The 21,956-nt window shown below is 41.1% G+C and overlaps 1 protein-coding gene across 5 annotated transcripts in view; it reads left to right on the forward strand.

Annotated features, from left to right (window-relative positions):
- CTNNA2 (catenin alpha 2) overlaps positions 1–21,956 on the forward strand; it is a 1,837,255-nt gene that overhangs the window by 1,772,924 nt on the left and 42,375 nt on the right. For 4 of the 5 annotated variants that reach the window (XM_075855957.1, XM_075855967.1, XM_075855939.1 and 1 more), the window contains one exon: positions 2,530–2,676. The exons of the other annotated variant lie outside the window; for it this stretch is intronic. In XM_075855957.1, coding sequence (XP_075712072.1) covers positions 2,530–2,676 — 147 coding nt within the window. The remainder of the gene's footprint in view (positions 1–2,529; positions 2,677–21,956) is intronic. 5 annotated transcript variants of the gene reach the window in all.

Raw genomic sequence — 21,956 nt, forward strand, 5'->3', positions numbered from 1 at the left:
CCCTAACAGTTGTGAATTTTTAGTTATGTTAACAAAATAAATTAAATAAAACTGAAACGATCAAACAGACACTTTTTTTTTATAATTGCTTATAATTCTATTATTGTTGTCATTATTATTATTAACTACTATTATTACTATTTAATATTATTATTATTATTATTATTATTAAAGAGGCTCTGTCACCAGATTTTGCAGCACCTATCTGCTATTGCAGCAGATCGGCGCTGCAATGTAGATTACAGTAACGTTTTTATTTTTAAAAAACGAGCATTTTTGGCCAAGTTATGACCATTTTTGTATTTATGCAAATGAGGCTTGCAAAAGTCCAACTGGGTGTGTTTAAAGTAAAAGTCCAACTGGGCGTGTATTATGTGCGTACATTGGGGCGTTTTTACTACTTTTACTGGGCGTTCTGACGAGAAGTATCATCCACTTCTCTACACAACGCCCAGCTTCTGGCAGTGCACGGACACAGCCGTGTTCTCGAGAGATCACGCTGTGACGTCACTCACTTCCTGCCCCAGGTCCTGCATCGTGTCGGACGAGCGAGGACACATCGGCACCAGAGGCTACAGATGATTCTGCAGCAGCATCGGCGTTAGCAGGTAAATCGATGTAGCTACTTACCTGCAAACGCTGATGCTGCTGCAGAATCAACTGTAGCCTCTGGTGCCGATGTGTCCTCGCTCGTCCGACACGATGCAGGACCTGGGGCAGGAAGTGAGTGACGTCACAGCGTGATCTCTCGAGAACACGGCTTTGTCCGTGCACTGCCAGAAGCTGGGCGTTGTGTAGAGAAGTGGATGATACGTCTCGTCAGAACGCCCAGTAAAAGTAGTAAAAACGCCCCGATGTACGCACATAATACACGCCCAGTTGGACTTTTACTTTAAACACGCCCAGTTGGACTTTTACTGTAAACACGCCCACTTGGACTTTTGCAAGCCTCATTTGCATAAACACAAAAATGGTCATAACTTGGCCAAAAATGCTCGTTTTTTAAAAATAAAAACGTTACTGTAATCTACATTGCAGCGCCGATCTGCTGCAATAGCAGATAGGGGTTGCAAAATCTGGTGACAGAGCCTCTTTAACTACTATTATTACTATTTACTATTATTATTATTATTATCATTATCATTATTATTATTATTATTATTATTATTATTATTATTATTATTATTATTATCATCATTATCATTATTTACTATTGTTATTATTAGTTTTTAGGACATTTTATTATGTAAAAATGTTGTTTATTGAACAATTTTTTTTTTAATTTAAATTATTAAAAATGATATCACATTGATGTGTCTAATATAAGATAAATGGGCAAGTAATGTAAAGTCACTACTAATTTTTAGGTATTATTTTTGATATTTTGCTATATATATAACCACAAACAATCATCTGTTAATTATGTTAATATAATGATGACGGTGTGTTGACTATGGATCGGTGAATGGATAGGATACTACATAGTATAGTTGTCAGGGGGCCAATATATATATATAAATATGTGCATAAATAGGAACTATGAGGGCACATTCAGACCTGGCAGAATTGCTGTTAAATACGGCTGTGAACAGTCCGCAGTGGAATTCTGCAGCAGCCGTTTTTTACATTGGTTTCTATACATTTTTAGGTAACTGTGTTCAGACATTGCGGAACATAACGGTGCGGAAACTAGGCCGCGGTGCAGAATTTTCCCTCCGCAGCATGCACTGTCTGTTGCGGAGAAGAAGCGGAATTTCACTGCGGATTTCAGCCTTTGCAATGCAAAAACTGAAATCTGTGGCAAGTCCGCTGTGATATCTGCAACGTCTGAATTACTTGTCAAATATGCAAATGTTGCTGCATATTCGTTGCGTAATTGCCCCAAATCTGCACCAACATTTGCAGCCGAAAAATTCTGCCACGTCTGAACGTGCCCTTGCCATTTTTGAAATGCTATTGTAAACATAATCTGGTGTTTCAGAGTAAACCATACATTTCACCGTTTTTGTTTTTTTTTTCCCATCCATCCTTTTATTTTTCACATCAGCCATATACAGTATTTATTTGCAAGAGCACCTCGTTATAATTTGTTTGTTATAGAAAACAAAAAATGTAACGCTCTGTTTATTGGCTATGATTGGAAATGTCCACCCACCCCTAGTAATGACATCACCGGCTGCCTCTAATTGTGGTTAAAATGCTCTGCTTGTCTGGCTTCTCTTAAAAAGTCAGTTGGGGGGGGGGGGGGGTGGGTGTCTATAATAAGATATAATCTTTCCCAGTCCGGGGGGGGCAAACTTTTTATCATTTCCCAAATTTTAAAGGCCCCTTAGAGTTTAGCTAATACGTCTGTAATAATGTAAACATATTAGAAGCCAGAGCATCAATTATCATTTACTATATTTATAGAACCCTCGTGCATATTTTAGATTTTTTTTTTTTTCCTTTTTTTAATTTCCTAAAGAAACCTGTACGTTCTTCTCTTTTACTCTTTTACACTTTCTCTCTTCTATATTTCTTGAAAATCAGCCCGGAATGCAGAGCACTTTCACTACCTTTTATGACGTAGCAGGTGATGTCATAGCTGGTAGCAGGGATAGTCAACTTTCCCTCGATCTACTCCCCTCCTGCGCTGAAGGAGCTATTTTCGGCAACGGAAGCCGGGACTCAAGCATGGTAAGTCCTCCCAACTTTAATCAGCATCTTTATTAAGTTTTCATTCCATCGTTTCTTTAGAATTTTATGCTTTTGTGCTTGCCTCTGCTTTTTTTGGCTTCCATTGTTTCCATTTCTTCTACAGTTCTGTGTTAAGTATCTGTAGACAATCTGTAATCTATGGTGCAAAGTCCGAGTTATGGCTCATTTCTTTTTTGGTTTATGTAGTTGAGAGTTAGGATTGCTTTGCCTTTCTGTGGAAGCAATGCTTTTGCTTGGCTTTTTCTGTAGCATTTTAGAGAAGCTCGATACATTGTTTGGATCTTTTCTCTCCCTTGGCTGTCTCCTGGGTGCCTATTAAACTTGTCAAGATGTCAAAAATGTTGTACAAAAGGGCAAGAGAGGGTCATGTGAAGGTTGTTGGCCTACAGGGATTTTTTTCTTTACTCAAATTTTTTTTTTTCACAACTCTTTGCCACCTCAATGTGCGTCTCGTCACGTCGCAATAAGAGCCAGCAAAGAGCAATAATGCATAGTACATAAATCAAAGTAAAAAGAACATGATCACAACATTTTCAATGAAATGCTCACTGGTTGATTGATGAGAGACTGTCAGTTCCACAGCCCAAAGTCAAACCCGAGTAGGAAAGGACATTTAGGGATCTATAATAAAGACAGGGACATCCTACTGTATACATATAGGAAGTTGATTGATTGGTTGAGAGAACTGCTCAGATTGTATAGGAGTTCAAATGAGAAGATATCTGCTTTCTGTCCATCTTCTACTTTTGCAAGGAGCTCTCACCGTGTACATTTCTAGAACTAAATGTCTGGTGTAAAATATCAATAGGAAATCACTTTCCATCTAAGTGGAGAAAATTCCAGGGATTAAGCAATGCAGTAGTTAAAGGATAAATAGGGGAAAAGTGTCAAGTGACGATTGAATGGATTTCCTTTTTTTCTCAATTGGATTTGAATGTTGGAAGACTTCACATAGTTTGTCAAGTACACAAAATAAACTTTATTGCTATCTATCTATCTATCTATCTATCTATCTATCTATCTATCTATCTATCTATCTATCTATCTATCTATCTATCTATCTATCTATCTATCTATCTATCTATCTATCATCTGTCTGTCTGTCTGTCTGTCTATCTATCTATCATCTGTCTGTCTGTCTGTCTGTCTATCTATCATCTCTCTATACAGGCCCGGCTACAGGTTTATATGGGCCCTTTGGTGACACAGAATTAGTAGGCCCCCTCAGTTGGACCCAGGGATCTCACAGCGGCAGTAAAATGGCAGAAAACGTCACTTTGTGCCCCCATATAGACGTTAGGCCCTGTTTATACCCCCATATATATGTTAGGCCCCCAGTTTGTACCCCCATAAATTTAGTGCCCTCTGTAGATAGTGTGAAAAAGCAGAAAAAGGGACCCCCTAGTGGCTGGCAGGGATAATTAAACAATAAAGAGAAATGTGCCTAGGCACAAAGTCCCAATTTGCCCAAGACAAAGTGTTTTACTAACCCCCTAAATGGTTGTCAATTTACCATCAGACACTTTATTAACTGTCAAACCACTGGTGTTGTATATGTCGCCAGATGCCTTTGCCCCAAACTGTATGTTGGCAAGACTACTCAGCAACTCAGGAGACGAATCTCCAGACATGTCAGTAGTATCAACATGAAAGAGGATACTTCCATTTCTAGACATGTGAGATCTTTTCATGGGAGCGACTCCAGGGTCCTTCAATTTTGGGGCATTACGCAATTAAAACTCGGACCTAGGGCCGGTAACTTGGACAGAAGACTACTGCAGGAGGAGGCACGATGGATACATAGGCTTAGTTCTCTGAGTCCTAATGGCCTAAATGAGGGGTTCACCTTCATGGCTTTCTTGTAGGTGGCACTGTACCCTCTCCTCTTGGTATCATTAACCTTTATTGCTGAATTAATTTTCTCTGCTGAACACACTCTTTGCTTATTATACCTCTGTCGTTTTGACAGTTATGTGACACACTGATTACTATTGCTGTTTTGATGTGTACTTAGCTATACCTTGTTATTGCTTGTTGAGCATGTATATTACTATTGATGTTGTTATCGATCTTACAGACGACTCGTTCTGATCCCTGCTCTCTCTTACTATTCGTTTTTGTCTACCAAACTTGACTAAAATGGATGTATTGTGTAAAATCAATATATTGCTATGCACTCGCTTATGCCGACTCTGCATGTTGTGCTGTGTGACTGGTAATTGTTCTCCTTGCGGCTAGCATGACACGTATATTGTGCTGTATGCAATTGCTGTCATCTTGTATTGAGGCTCTCTACGTTCTCCGCTTGTTTTGATTTAGGTTATCCCAATTGGGTGCCGTTCTGCACTCCTTATTGGCTGCCCATGTTGTCAATCTCCCCGCATACAGAATTTTCTGAATGACTATCACCCGCTGCGACTGATGTGCGTTTGCGCTCAGCCTCCGTGGTGACTGGATGCCTGATTCCGGTGTTCTATTGGCCTGTTGTCATGCCATTCTCCTTGGCGTGGGGGCTTGTCATTTGCGGCCATCTGATTGGCTTTGAGGAGAATCGCTGCCGTCACACGTCATGCAGACGCAGGCACCAGAGTCTATATGGAGAGCAGTTTTTCAAACGCGCGCTCATTAGCCCCGTATTATCCCCTGAGGACGCTGCTTCTGCAGCGAAACATGTCGGGGGGGCTATCGCCATTTTAATATATCACCGACGGTTCAGTTATTTGCCTCTACTCGGGGGAACTGTTTCCATGTACGGCAGTCTGCAGCTGCCGAATCAGTTTCTCTTACTGCGTCCAGTGCTGTACTGGATGCATGCACACTGACCCTTGTGCTACAAACTGGCCGTCTTCTGATACAATTTTAACCCTTCAGTGTCGTGTGTCTGTTTGATACATTAATAAAAGTTATGTTTTAACTGCCTTTACTGACATTTTCGACTAATTGACTGGTGGCTGGGAAATTGGGACTTTGTGCCTAGGCACATTTCTCTTTACTCTGTAGATAGTGTCACACAGCCCCCCTCCCAGGTAGTGCCACACAGCCCCCCTCCCAGGTAGTTCCACACAGCCCCCCTCCCAGGTAGTGCTACACAGTGCTAGCGGCTCTGCTCCAGGACTCCGTCTCTGGGGAAGCCACTGACATCACTGTCCATATATGAACAGTGATGTCAGGAGGAGAGGAGGAGTCCCAGGCAGAGCGCTAGAAGCGGCACTGCTCCAGGACTCTGTCCCTGGGGAAGCCCCTGACTGTCAGGGGCTTCCCAGAGAAAGGGTCCCGGGGAAGACACACTTGGGCTGTATGGCACTACCAGGGGGGGTGGCTGTGTGGCACTACCAGGGGGCGTGGCTGTGTGCCAATACCAGGGAGGGTGGCTATGTAGCACTACAAGGGAGGGGGCTGTGTGACACTACCTGGGAGGAGGGGGCTGTGTGGCACTACCTGGAAGGGAGGGCTGTGTGGCACTACCTGGGAGGGGGGCTGCATTGCACTACCTAGGAGGTGGGGACTGTGTGGCTCTACCTGGGAGGGGGACTGTGTGGCACTACATGGGAGGGGGGCTGTGTAGCACTATCTACTGAGGGCACTAAATTTATGGGGGTAGAAACTGGGGGCCTAAAGTCTATATCGGGGCACAAAGTGAAATTTTCTGCCATTTTACTGCCACCGTGAGTTCCTCCGCAAAGGGGCCTACTAAGTCTGTGTCGCCCAAGGGCCCACATAGACCTGGAGCTAGCCCTGCCTGGGTCTCCTTATATGGACAGTGATGTCAGGGGCTTCCCTAGAGATAGAGTCCTGGAGCAGATCCGCTTCTAGCTCTCTGGCTGGACTCCTTCTCTCCTCCTGACATCACTGTCCAAATATGGACAGTGATGTCAGGGGCTTCCCCAGAGACGGAGTCCCGGGCAGAGCGCTATTAGATACTAGCACTCTGCCTGGGAGTCTGTAGCGTAGTAAATGGTAGAACGGGGAGATACCTCCTGGCACTGCCATAGTGTTCAATAGTATCTGCCTCCTAAGGACGCAGATACTATTAATTGTGGCATCACTCTACCGCTGTAGCAGCCACAGCGGCTGCTAGTGGGGCCACTGGGCATGGGGGGACGTGATGGCGGGCGGCATGGGTCCCCACATGCCGTGGGCCATGTGGCAGCCACTATGGCTGCTACAGTCGTAGTTATGCTGCCCCCTAGACATGGGCTCCCTTTAGAAGCAGAATCCCCGGCAAGACTCTGGCTGGGGATTCCACTTCTGGAGGAGCCGTGATGACAGCGTCAGCACCTGGCGACTGAGTGGGCCCCCCCAAGGTAGTGGGCCCCGGCACTTGCCCAGGTTCGCCGGGTGCTGACACCGACCCTGTCTCTCTATCTATCTATCTATCTATCTATCTATCTATCTATCTATCTATCTATCTATCTATCTATCTATCTATCTATCTATCTATCGATCTATCCCATATCTATCTATCTATCTATCTATCTATCTATCTATCTATCTATCTATCTATCTATCTATCTATCTATCTATCTATCTATCTATCTATCTATCTATCTATCTGTCTATCTGTCTATCTGTCTATCTGTCTATCTGTCTATCTGTCTATCTGTCTATCTGTCTATCTATCATTCTATCTATTTATCTATCCAGAGGTAGCAGTCACACCCAAGCCCTGGTGTATGAGGGGAGCCCTAAATTCTCTCTGCCACATAAGAAGACACCAGTACATAAATGGCACATGGTAGGCAGGAATTTCCAGTTATTTATGCTATAGCAATAGCATTAAAAAATGCAAAATTACTTTTTGATCATGAGCTTGTGCTGGCAATAATTATAACTTTTTTTTCATATATGTTTATAACTTTTTGCTGCATTTATTCAGTTTGCTTTTAAGCTATGCAGCAGAGAAAATTCCCTTGTTACATAGTTACTGTACATAGTTGATAGGTTTGAAAAAAAACACATGTCCAACCTATAATCCTACCGTGTTGATCCATACATAGGCAAACATCCCCATAAATTAGTTTGCAATTTCCCCACACTAGGAATAAATCCCAGAATCAATGTCCCATTTCTAGAATCTAATACCATAGCTTCTAATATTATATTTTTCAAAAAAGGAATCCAGGCTCTGCGTGAAACTTTCAACAAGCAGGCTATTGGCAGCCAATGGATGTTCTAATTGCAAATCCAATGGGAGACAATGTACAGTCACTTCAACTAGGTCAAAAAACAAGGCTCCCAAAAACATTATATTTGCCTCTCCCCCGCCCACTCATGCGATTTAATTTTTTAATTCCGCTTTCATTTTCTCACCAGTGCTACTCAGTCTTTACTGTAGTACTGACATTTTATTTATGAACCAGGACGATTAAGGGGAACACTGCTGTCAGGGCCAGACCAAGGCCCGTAGGGGCCTTGGGCAAATGTGCAATACTATATTATATTTTCTAGAGGAGCTCTGAATGAAGAATAATGCGGTACTTTGCCAAAACCAGTGCCATATAGGGCCTAAAATGCTACTGTACGTTGCCAGATATCAGCCCCATATAATGCCCACATTAAAGTGTCATATAGCGCCTATGTAGTCGTGATTGCATATAAGTGCTCAAACAACAGCTACACCACGGGCACCATGATTTATATTTAGACTATGTTTGATGCCCCCAATGGTGGAGATCGTGGGGTAATTGCCCTTTTTGCAAAGACTAGTATCCAGCCTTGACTGCTGTGGGTCCCACCCTGATGCATGAATAGTATAGTTCAGTCTATAAAACGATATAAAATCAGAGTATACAGATGTAGCCATCTCTATCTTGACTTTTAACTCATTAAATACAAAGTATCAAGAAACTTTAACTTGACTTTTTCGTTGGCTTTTGTTGTGTGCAAGTTATCAGAGTCAAGATAGACTTGGCTACATCTGTAAGGGCAGTATCGAATCCATGGGGCCTCCTGTTAGACTGAAATATTAATAATGGAACTCCTCATATGATATAACTACATGATGGGTATCACTAGAGCCCCCACCCCCCCCCCCCACAGGGAAGACGATGCCACAATTTGTGAGGTGATGATTAATAGCAACAATCTGTCAAAATTCGAGAACACGTAAGTCTCTCTGTAAATGAAACCGTATGCACGTAGCCGGTGTTTCGCTGCGATTCTGTGTCGTAATATTGCACAGGAGGCGCTCGGCTGCGTAAGGACCTGCCTGGCATACGTCAGGATCAGTCTTGATGATCACTTATGTGTTCTTTCTAGCATTAAGAAATTCTCGCCACATTTGAAGACATTTATCACACCTGAAGGAGCTCTATTTTCTTGTCACATGATTTATGCCGGTGTCACCCCGACCGTTTGCCTTCATATATATTCACTTTGCAGCCGGATTGCGGTGACTGACGCGCTTTGTGTATATGAGCAGCTTCTTGGTGTAATCTTGAGTGCTGTTTTGATCACGCTGTGAGTTCCCGGGATGAATTTGATCATCTTACCGGCAGAGCTTATTGGGATTCAGCTTGGAATACTGACAAGGAGATTTCTCGGTTTCAGAAGGAAGAATACATTATGTGTACACACGGCATATATGCAGGGTATGGGGTCAACGAGAGCACTAATAGGGGGGCATGCCACTGAAAAGGCACCTGTTATGACACGGGCATTGGCACCAAATGGGTTAGCCCAGCGGGCAATAAAGGCATTGACCAGACCAGACTTCTCTTACATTACATTACCCCGGAAACCAATTCAACTTGATGGAAAAAGCAGCGTAAACCCAAACTCTGGTCTTTTAGGAGGGGGAAGGGGGACGACGACTGCACCGTGCAAGCTCCTAGTGCCCGATAGTTTAATGGGATTTTCTGATTTTATATAAATTAAGCTGATTAATTGTACAGTATAAGGAGTTCTATCTATCTATCTATCGATCTATCTATCTATCTATCTATCTATCTATCTATCTATCTATCTATCTATCTATCTATCTATCTATCTATCTATCTATCTATCTATCTATCATCTATCTATCTATCTATCTATCTATCTATCTATCTATCTATCTATCTATCTATCTATCTATCTATCTATCTATCTATCTATCATCTTCTATCTATCTATCTATCTATCTATCTATCTATCTATCTATCTATCTATCTATCTATCTATCATCTATCTATCTATCTATCTATCTATCTATCTATCTATCTATCTATCTATCTATCTATCTATCTCATATCTATCTATCTATCTATCTATCTATCTATCTATCTATCTATCTATCTATCTATCTATCTATCTATCTATCTATCTATCTATCTATCTATCTCATATCTATCTATCTATCTATCTATCTATCTATCTATCTATCTATCTATCTATCTATCTATCTATCTATCTATCTATCTATCTATCTATCTATCTATCTATCTATCTATCCATCTATCCATCTATCCATCTATCTATCTATCTATCTATCTATCTATCTATCTATCTATCTATCTATCTATCTATCTATCTATCTATCTATCTATCTATCTATCTATCTATCTATCTATCTATCTCATATCTATCTATCTCATATCTATCTATCTATCTATCTATCTATCTATCTATCTATCTATCTATCTATCTATCTATCTATCTATCTATCTATCTATCTATCTATCTATCTCTCATCTATCTATCTATCTATCTATCTATCTATCTATCTATCTATCTATCTATCTATCTATCTATCTATCTATCTATCTATCTCTTCCTTTTTTTTTTTCACTTCCAACATCCATACTCATAAAATATATATGAAATGTTCGCCGTCCACATTCACACGCTTCCTTTGAAGCATTTACGGCTTTTCAGGGATTACAATTACTGCCACACTGAAAGAATTAAAGAAGCACTAAAGCAAATAACATATTAATGCTAGTTCAAAAGGCATTCTGGAAAATTCATTTTTAATGGAAATCCTTGCGTCTCCTCACATGGCTGGGAACACGCCAAGGTCCCGATGTTTCACTGGGATCTATCAAAAGTGCTGAACTTTTTGAGGGATGCATTTTAGACACAATTATATTGTACAAGTCATGATGATAAAAATCGCTCTGTCCATCCCGGGAGACGGTGGCATTCATTCCTCATTCACTTTCTTCTCTCATTACTGTGACAACTGAAAGACATTGGGTAATCGTTCACATGCCTGAATGATACATGAACGAGGTGTTTTAATGTGAGACGGAGCCGCGGCTTAATGAAAAAACAGCAGGACAAAAACGAGCAAAGATTTATATAGAACGTGCACCTCTAATGGGGTCGAATCCATAAAAATAATAAATGAGGGGACAGATTTTTCTTGGAAAATAATGAATTAAAGACCCGTTTTCCCGACTTCTCTCTTTGTTTAGACGCCATTGAATTAAAAATAAGAATGCAAATATTTTACTTATTACTTTGAAACTCGCACAACGGGGTCCTGCCTCGTATCTCGGCCGCATTAGTTATATCCTAAGTATTGCTGTATTCTCTAAACGAATGCATCTTTAATAATGGTGACTACCAGTGACGAGGTCGGAAGAGAAGGGACAGGATTATGGTGATTAAAGTTATGACATAAAAAAATTGCCTTATGGGTATTGCTGACTCCATGGGGGGTAAGCAGGACTACCGCTCCATACTCCCACCACCCCCGCTCATAGATTATAGCTATAAATACAAACAAGAATGTATGATTAATTAGACGGCTGATCCATAAACTCATTGATTTTTGTTGATTTACTTATCTTCTACTGATTTATTAATTACCCATAATTCATTGTGGTGCCGTTAGAAGCTGGCGAAAACTGTAATAGTTGTTTTTATTTCATCTAGATAGGAGAATAGTTATATATATGAAAAAAAAAATAGAAAAAAAAAAAATAAATATATATATATATATATATATATATATATATATAGCCATTAATGAGGTTACTCTTTGGTTTTGCTTTTGTAAATATAATTGTAGGAAACCATCATTATCTTAGAGGAATAATCCAGCAAATCTCTTTAGTATCAAATGTCACTTCTACATGAATAGTGTCAACTTCATGCATTATTATATATGTACTTCCAATGTCTTGACACGTTACATAGCAACAGCCCATGAGACCGCAAGGTGACTACCATCTCACCTTGATACAGGGTAAGGTATATATTTTGCCTCTAATATTATGCCAGCACAGATAGTAATGTAATACACCGAGAGGCAATCGGCATCACACCACCTGTGCAAATCCCATAAACAAACAAAGTCGTCGCTTCATTGGTGCTTGGTGTAAAGTTCCAGAGATAAAGTCAATTCGTAAAGACAGGAAAATAGAGAAAATATACAGATAGTACAGTCTCTTTGCCTCTATATGTTAATGATGTAAGCACAGATAGTACTGCCTCTATATGTAAATGGTGTAGGCACAGACATCACCGTCTTCCTGGTAATTTATGTAGGCACAGATAGTACTGCCTCCCTGTCTCTCCTTGTAAATGATATAGGTACATTAAAGGGGTTAACCGGAGACCAACAATTGCATTGCAATAATATATTTATGTGAAACTAAGTAACTTACTAATATACTTTAATTAAAAATTCTGTGCTAAATGGGGCAGTTCAAACCTCACGGAAGTGCTGGAGCTTTCCTAAAAGTGATGACGCTCCAAGATGGCCCCATGTGACAGAGCTCTTGCTTCATATGCTGTTCGTGAACATGACCGCAAGGGGCTGTCACATTGCCTATTGCTTAAGTCATTAGCAGAGCATCAGCTAGAGCTTTTCTCGGGACTCCAGCCTTGCTCCCGACGTCCATGTTTGGTCAATTCAGGGGTTTCCTATCGCTGGAGTACCCGAGCAAAGCATCAGCTGATGCTCTTGCCTGGGGACTCCACAACTTCTGCCCACGTCATTGTCACTGTCCATATATGGACAATGATGTCAGCAGCAATACTGGAGTCCCGGAGCAGAGCATCAGCTGATGCTCTGCTCCGGGACTCCAGTACTATTGCCGACGTCACTGTCCATATATAGACAGTGACGTGGGCAGAAGTCCTGGAGTCCCAGAGCAAAGCATCAGCTGATGCTCTGCTCTGCGACTCCAGTAGTGTTGCCGGTGTCATTGTCCATATATGGACAGTTACAATGATGTGGGCAGAAGTTGTGGCATCCCCCGGCAGAACATCAGTTGATACTTTGCTCGTGGACTCCAGTACTACTCTGCCGAATTTATTGTCCATATATGGACAGTTACAATGACGTGGGCTGAAGTTGTGGAATCACCAGGCTTAGCATCAGCTGATGCTTCGGGACGCCAGTACTGCTTTGCCGACGTCATTGTTCATATACGGACAGTGACAGTGATGTTGGCAGAAGTTGTTGAGTCCCCAGGCAGACCATCACCTGATGCTATGCTCGGGGACTCCAGCGATAGGAAACCCCTGAATTGACCAAATATGGACGTCGGGAGCAGTGCTGGAGTCCCTAGCAAATCAGTTGATGCTCTGCCCGGGGACTCCAGTACTGCTCCCGACATCATTGTCCATATATGGACAGTGACAATGACGTGGCCAGAAGTTGTGAAGTCCACAGGCAGAGCATCAGCTGATGCTTTTCTCGGGGACCCAAGGGATATGAAACGCCTGAATTGACCAAACATGGACATCGGGAGCAGTGCTGGAGTCCCGGGCAAAGCGCTAGCTGATTCTCTGCTCGGGACTCAAGCAATAGGCAATGTGACAGCCCCTTGCAGTCATGTTCACGAACAGCACATGAAGCAAGAGCTCAGTCACGTGGGGCCATGTCAGAGCATTATCACTTTTAGAAAAGTTCCAGCATTTACTGAATAATTCATGAGGTTTAAACTGCACCGTTTAGCACAGAATTTTTAATTAAAGTATATTAGTAAGTTACTTCGTTTGACATAAATATTATATTTCAATGCAATTTTTGGTCCCAGGATAACCCCTTTAAATAATGCATCCCTGCTTCTATATGTATATGATAAAAGCACAGACATTACTGCCTTGCTGTTTCTCCTTGTAAATTATATAGATTCAGATAGTATTGCCTCACAGTCTCTTCCTGTAAGTGATGCACTGTAGGTATAGATAGTACTGCCTCCCTGTCTCTCCCTGTAAATGGTGCAGGCACGGACAATACTATCTCTCTGTAAATTATGTAAGCACAGATAGTACTGCCTCCCTGTCTCTCTGTAAATGGTGCAGGCACGGATAATACTATCTCTCTGTAAATGATGTAAGCACAGATAGTACTGCCTCCCTGTCTCCGCCTGTAAACGATTTAGGTACAAAAAGTACTGCCTCTATATGTATATGAGGAAGGCACAGACATTATTGCCTTCCTGACTTTACCTATAAATAGTGTAGATTCAGATAGCACTGCTTCCCTTTCACTATATGTAAATAATATAGTCACAGATAGTACTGTCTTCTTGTCCCCCCTTGAAATTATGTAGGAACAGATATTACTGCCTCCCTGTCTCTATATGTAAATAATGTAGGCAGAGACCTTCCTTTGAGGCAAATGCATATAAAGTATTGCCTCTCTATTTAAAAGATATAAGCGCATAATGTAACGTCTCTACGTTTCACCCTGAAAGCAGGACCTTCCCTATAGAAAAGTCTTTGAGAGAAAAAAATGGTAGCTCGGACTGAGAAATTGAAAAACCAATATTTCAGAAACAAAGTAGATTTTATTATGAGTATGAATACGCTATTTGACCAATCAAAGTCCTCCAAATTGGCTTTGGCTCATACAGGGGGTCCAAGTGGAAAGCTCCTTTCTTGCTCCGTCACATTTTTTATTTTACCTTAGCTAATCCTAAAGTAGCATGACAACCTTCTTGTGCTTTCCATTGTCTATGTGGGAAGAAACTAAGTTAGCTAGTTGGGTTGAACTTCCTGTGACAACTTATGTTCAAGCTGCCTCATGCAATGACATAGTAGTCACTTAGACAAGATTCAAGTGGTTGCTAGGCAACCATTAAAATGTATGTAGCAGAACTGATAGAAATGAAGCAAATGACAAATATATATTATATATATACAGTGAAGGAAATAAGTATTTGATCCCTTGCTGATTTTGTAAGTTTGCCCACTGTCAAAGACATGAACAGTCTAGAATTTTTAGGCTAGGTTAATTTTACCAGTGAGAGATAGATTATATAAAAAAAATAAAAAAAAATAACATTGTCAAAATTATGTATATTTATTTGTATTGTGCACAGAGAAATAAGTATTTGATCCCTTTGGCAAACAAGACTTAATACTTAGTGGCAAAACCCTTGTTGGCAAGCACAGCAGTCAGACATTTTTAGTAGTTGATGATGAGGTTTGCACACGTTAGATGGAATTTTGCACCACTCCTCTTTGCAGATCATCTGTAAATCATTAAGATTTCGAGGCTGTCGCTTGGCAACTCGGATCTTCAGCTCCTTCCATAAGTTTTCGATGGGATTAAGGTCTGGAGACTGGCTAGGCCACTCCATGACCTTAATGTTCTTCTTTTTGAGCCACTCCTTTGTTGCCTTGGCTGTATGTTTCGGGTAATTGTCGTGCTGGAAGACCCAGCCACAAGCCATTTTTAATGTCCTGGTGGAGGGAAGGAGGTTGTCACTCAGGATTTGACTGTACATGGCTCCATCCATTCTCCCATTGATGCGGTGAAGAAGTCCTGTGCCCTTAGCAGAGAAACACCCCCAAAACATAATGCTTCCACCTCCATGCTTGACAGTGGGGACGGTGTTCTTTGGGTCATAGGCAGCATTTCTCTTCCTCCAAAAACGGCGAGTTGAGTTAATGCCAAAGAGCTCAATTTTAGTCTCATCTGACCACAGCACCTTCTCCCAATCACTCTCAGAATCATCCAGATGTTCATTTGCAAACTTCAGACGGGCCTGTACATGTGCCTACTTGAGCAGGGGGACCTTGCGGGCACTGCAGGATTTTAATCCATTACGGCGTAATGTGTTACCAATGGTTTTCTTGGTGACTGTGGTCCCAGCTGCCTTGAGATCATTAACAAGTTCCCCCGTGTAGTTTTCGGCTGAGCTCTCACCTTCCTCAGGATCAAGGATACCCCACGAGGTGAGATTTTGCATGGAGCCCCAGATCGATGTCGATTGACAGTCATTTTGTATGTCTTCCATTTTCTTACTATTGCACCAACAGTTGTCTCCTTCTCACCCAGCGTCTTACTTATGGTTTTGTAGCCCATTCCAGCCTTGTGCAGGTCTATGATCTTGTCCCTGACATCCTTAGAAAGCTCTTTGGTCTTGCCCATGTTGTAGAGGTTAGAGTCAGACTGATTAATTGAGTCTGTGGACAGGAGTCTTTTATACAGGTGACCATGTAAGACCGCTGTCTTTAATGCAGGCACCAAGTTGATTTGGAGCGTGTAACTGGTCTGGAGGAGGCTGAACTCTTAATGGTTGGTAGGGGATCAAATACTTATTTCTCTGTGCACAATGCAAATAAATATATATAATATTGACAATGTGATGTTTTTTTTTTATATAATCTATCTCTCACTGGTAAAATTAACCTAGCCTAAAAATTCTAGACTGTTCATGACTTTGACAGTGGGCAAACTTACAAAATCAGCAAGGGATCAAATACTTATTTCCTTCACTGTGTATATATATATATATATATATATATATATATATATATATATATATATATATATATATATATATATATATGTATATATATATATATATGTGTGTTTATACATATGTTTTTTTTTATGTTTTATGTATTTCGCATTCAAGCTCCCATTCTGCAAGGTGGATTTTTGCATATACATATGTAGCATTTATTTCTGTGGAAAATACTAGTTATGATAGTATATGTGGCAGGAAAATAAGATATAAATAAGGCAGGCTGATGATAAATCTGCTGTAGGGTCCCTGATCAGACCTAAAGAAACATGGCCACTGCCTGTTCACCTCAGTTTAACAGGATATTGATTTATTCAGGCGGTGATCAGATTTGTCATCTGTATCTAACTGTGGATGACACAGATAAAGTGTTGGATGAGAGGATCTCGGTGAGTGTAATATTTCACTCTTTTCTGAACACCGGCCTTGGATTTTAAATGACCAGACGTAAATAACACAGCTATTTATTTGCTATGACCTTCAATAATACAGGTCATGTTGACACCTCTTCAAGGGATGCCAAATGGTGGCCTTCGTCAGAGATATATGAAAAATAAAAACTATCATAGGAGTTTTTACAATACCATCTCTTATATTATGATATAATCAGGAATTTACAATAAAACCTTAAAGGGATGGTCCACCAGTCCACCATTAAAAATGAACCTCTGCTTCTCCATGGTAGCAGACTACAAACCACTTTGTTTGTAGTCCGATCCAGCAGTCATAATATTTTCCATCTTTTCCCCTTCTTGCTAATGTACATTTTGTAGGTTAGCAAGAAGTAGAGGACAGATGGAAGGGGGTATGTCCAAAGATCAGAATACATAGAGTTTGTTTGTAGTCAGAAACCATGAAGAATCATAAGTCTGCATAGGAGCTGTAGACTCTAAATGGTAGGAAATGGTCTAAATCCCATTTTCAAATACCCTATTAGGGAATTCTGAGTTAAAGCGGTTTTTCCAAGAAGGACATTTATGACATATCCTCAGAATATGTAATAAATGTCAGATATATGCGGGTCCCACCTCTCCCGCACCTATCTCCACAATGAGGCCCCCTAAACTCTGCTCAGACGCTCAGTGTTGCGGCTGAGTGATGTGAATTCCGACCATAAAAAAGGTTATATAGTCGCTGAGCTACTCTGTTTCCGTAACATTCATAGTAGTGAATGGCAGTTACGGAAGCAGCGTAGCATGCAAGCTACACCGTTTTCGTAACTACCATTCAGTTCTATGGAACTTACGGAAACAGCGTAGCTCAGCGAGTTACGCTGTTTTAGTAACTCACGACCATATAATGGTCGTGAATTATATGGTCAGAATTCACCTCATTCAGCCGCAACATAGAGCGGCTGAATGGGGTTTAGGGGGCCCCGTTCTGGAGATTGGTGTGGGTCCCAGAGGTGGGACCCGCATCTATCTGACATATTCTGAGGATATGTCATAAATGTCTCTGATAGAAAAAACCCCTTTAATATAAGGGAATCCCTCATTTTGTGATCCTTATCTATTAGTCAGGGTGGAGAGCTACAAAGAGCATCTCTTATTCTGGAGGACTTGGACAGGTCATTGATTTACTTGTAAACTGTGTAATTCTTATTTTATCCTGTGGTGGTGCTGCAGAATCTCTCACAGATTACAACTGATCGCTGGCATACCCAACCTTTAATTCAGAATGCCCTAAAAGGATATTTGAAAATGGGATTTCTAAACCAGACAACCCCGTTAACTTTTTTTTTTATTTCTTCACTGCAAAAAGTAATATATTATAAATTACTGTAAAATATCAGATGAAAGTGAAGTTATTGATTGTAAAATCCAAGTCTTCCTCTCTGCTAAGAAGATGCCATGCTGTTGGCTTGTCAAGGAACAGCGGGAGATTCTGTTTAATTTTCTCTCTGTAAAGGAAGTAAGTGTATTTACCGCCTGTGGTGTCAAGCTGTGTTGTAGCACCCAGCCCGCGGACCTGGCCTCGGATTGACATACAGGAGACAGATGAGCTTCCTTAAGCCTCTCATATATAATAACATGCGTTTATGAAACCCAATTCCTTTTGGTTTCCAATATAAATTACCGTCTACTCAAAATGACCCATTGGTTTAACTTGTTGACATCCCATGTTGTTATTTGTAAGTTTGATTCACATGTATGACGTCGGTAAGAGCGATAGTCTCCTGGGATGCCCCATAGACTGCAGTTACCGAAACAGCTTCATGTATTAAGTAGTTAACAATGCAGTAGAGCCGGTTTTGTCACTGTGCACAACTCATTGTGATAACAATGGGTCATTTATGGGTTTTCCTTAGTGTTGCTTGTAAACCTATAAGAAGAGGTGGCCATACACATTAGGCTAATGATGGCCAAACCCCGTGATTTAGGTGGGACCGGTCATCCATTTAATGTTTATTAGATGTTCGGTGAACAGTTGTTCGGCAGATGTTGGGGAAGAATTTCAACATGCACTACCCTTTGCTCTCAAGGAATATTAGATGCCACCAGATGTGTCTGGCAGTGGCTCATTCCCCTCTTGTCATCAAGAACACACTCATGCTTGGCGTAAATCGAGTATGCATGAATAAGGGTAGGTCATAAGGAATAGCTGTCGGCCAACGAGCGTTTGGCTAACCGCTATTGAAAGTGTGTGGCCAACGTTAGCCATGTGAACGCAGGATATCTGTTCATTCTGATCCTCCTAATTCATGAATAGAATTGATTTCAAAGGTGAAAGAAAAAGTTTACATAGCAATGCGAAGTGTCCGTGAAAAACGAAGAACATTGTAAACACTGCCATTAGTACGGGTCTCGTAGCATCCATTAGACCACAATAGCTCAGATACAGCTGTGTATGAATCGTATACTGAGTGATGTCATCACATAAGGCTAAGAGTGACATCACTAGCAATGTGTTGAAGGACATGTGTATCCTATTCCTTGGCATCATGGTTCATGGGATTTACACTAGTCCGCCAGGATTCCTTTCAACACAATTTCCTTGAAATTAGACACTCAGCCGTAGGTATGGTGACCACCAATGTGTCTTATTGAAGCTTCACTACAGAATTCACAATGTTTCAATCTGTAAGAATAGATTTATATCTTCTTTGCTCTGAGAACTTTGTTTAAAGATAATCCAGGGTTTGGTGACGGTGATGTAGCAGTGCCGAGTTTAGTCTAAGATAGTAGTCAGGGACAGAAATAGACCACAACAATAAAATTCAAGTATAATATCAGGATAGCAAATACTGATACTGATAACTGGCACAGAGGCCGGGTAGCAGGGGATATAAATAGAGCGCCCAGTGCTCGGACTGGTAGGGCAGCTGTGCTTTCTGCACATGCACCACCCAATATTACCCCCTGCCTAGAGACTCATAGTGTCGGTGGCCAGCATAGAGAGATGGCGCTGGTTCATGGCACAATAAGTACATTACAAAAAGGATGCTTTAAAAAAGTTAACTTTACAAATCTTTAAACGAGAACACATACACTACCGTTCAAAAGTTTAGGGTCACTTAGAAATTTCCTTATTTTTGAAAGAAAAGCACAGTTTTTTCAATGAAGATAACATTAAATTAATCAGAAATACACTCTATACATTGTTAATGTGGTAAATGACTATTCTAGCTGCAAACGTCTGGTTTTTAATGCAATATCTACATAGGTGTATAGAGGCCCATTTCCAGCAACCATCACTTCAGTGTTCTAATGGTACATTGTGTTTGCTAACTGTGTTAGAAGGCTAATGGATGATTAGAAAACACTTGAAAACCCTTGTGCAATTATGTTAGCACCGCTGTAAACAGTTTTGCTGTTTAGAGGAGCTATAAAACTGACCTTCCTTTGACCTAGTTGAGAATCTGGAGCATTACATTTGTGGGTTCGATTAAACTCTCAAAATGGCTAGAAAAAGAGAGCTTTCATGTGAAACTCGACAGTCTATTCTTGTTCTTAGAATTGAAGGCTATTCCATGCGAGAAATTGCCAAGAAACTGAAGATTTCCTACAACGGTATGTACTACTCCCTTCAGAGGACAGCACAAACAGGCTCTAACCAGAGTAGAAAGAGAAGTGGGAGGCCCCGCTGCACAACTGAGCAACAAGACAAGTACATTAGAGTCTCTAGTTTGAGAAATAGACGCCTCACAGGTCCTCAACTGGCAGCTTCATTAAATAGTACCCGCAAAATGCCAGTGTCAACGTCTACAGTGAAGAGGCGACTCCGGGATGCTGGCCTTCAGGGCAGAGTGGCAAAGAAAAAGCCATATCTGAGACTGGCTAACAAAAGGAAAAGATTAATATGGGCAAAAGCGTACAGACATTGGACAGAGGAAGTTTGGAAAAAAGTGTTATGGACAGACGAATCGAAGTTTGAGGTGTTTGGATCACACAGAAGAACATTTGTGAGACGCAGAACAACTGAAAGATGCTGGAAGAGTGCCTGACGCCATCTGTCAAGCATGGTGGAGGTAATGTGATGGTCTGGGGTTGCTTTGGTGCTGGTAAAGTGGGAGATTTGTACAAGGTAAAAGGGATTTTGAATAAGGAAGGCTATCACTCCATTTTGCAACGCCATGCCATACCCTGTGGACAGCGCTTGATTGGAGCCAATTTCATCCTACAACAGGACAATGACCCAAAGCACACCTCCAAATTATGCAAGAACTATTTAGGGAAGAAGCAGGCAGCTGGTATTCTATCTGTAATGGAGTGGCCAGCGCAGTCACCAGATCTCAACCCCATAGAGCTGTTGTGGGAGCAGCTTGACCGTATGGTAAGCAAGAAGTGCCCATCAAGCCAATGCAACTTGTGGGAGGGGCTTCTGGAAGCATGGGGTGAAATTTCTCCTGATTACCTCCGCAAATTAACAGCTAGAATGCCAAAGGTCTGCAATGCTGGAATTGCTGCAAATGGAGCATTCTTTGACGAAAGCAATGTTTGAAGGAGAAAATTATTATTTGAAATAAAAATCATTATTTCTAACCTTGCCAATGTCTTGACTATATTTTCTAGTCATTTTGGAACTCATTTGATAAATATAAGTGTGAGTTTTCATGGAAAACACAAAATTGTCTGGGTGACCCCAAACTTTTGAACGGTAGTGTATGTAGTATTGGCGTCTTTGTAGCCATGACGACAATTACTATCGGTGTAATGCCTAAGGAAGGAACCAGTACGGCTGAGAAATGCCTAGTGTCTGCACGATCAATAGACTTGGAAAATTCAATATAGTACACAGCCTTCTATCTCTCTTCACCACGAGCAGTCCCGGGGAAAATCCACTATTTCTACACTTTGATCCAGGCAGTGGATCCATCCATCCTCATTGATCTGAAGACTTCTTTGAAAAACTATTGCATTTGAGGTGAACAGATATGAGTGCACGATATGTTATCAGTATTGTTATTGCTCAATGAGTTCTAAGTATATATTATAAGATAATACGAAGAAACTCTCCGGCAGTATAAAGCATGTGCATGTGTAAACTATTATCAATGCACGCACGTGACAAAGTCATCGACCTTAACGGCAAATAATCTGCTCCAAAGTCATTGTTGCCCTC

The sequence above is a fragment of the Rhinoderma darwinii genome, chromosome 1, assembly GCF_050947455.1.
Source record: "Rhinoderma darwinii isolate aRhiDar2 chromosome 1, aRhiDar2.hap1, whole genome shotgun sequence".
NCBI classification, from domain to species: Eukaryota; Metazoa; Chordata; class Amphibia; order Anura; family Rhinodermatidae; genus Rhinoderma; species Rhinoderma darwinii.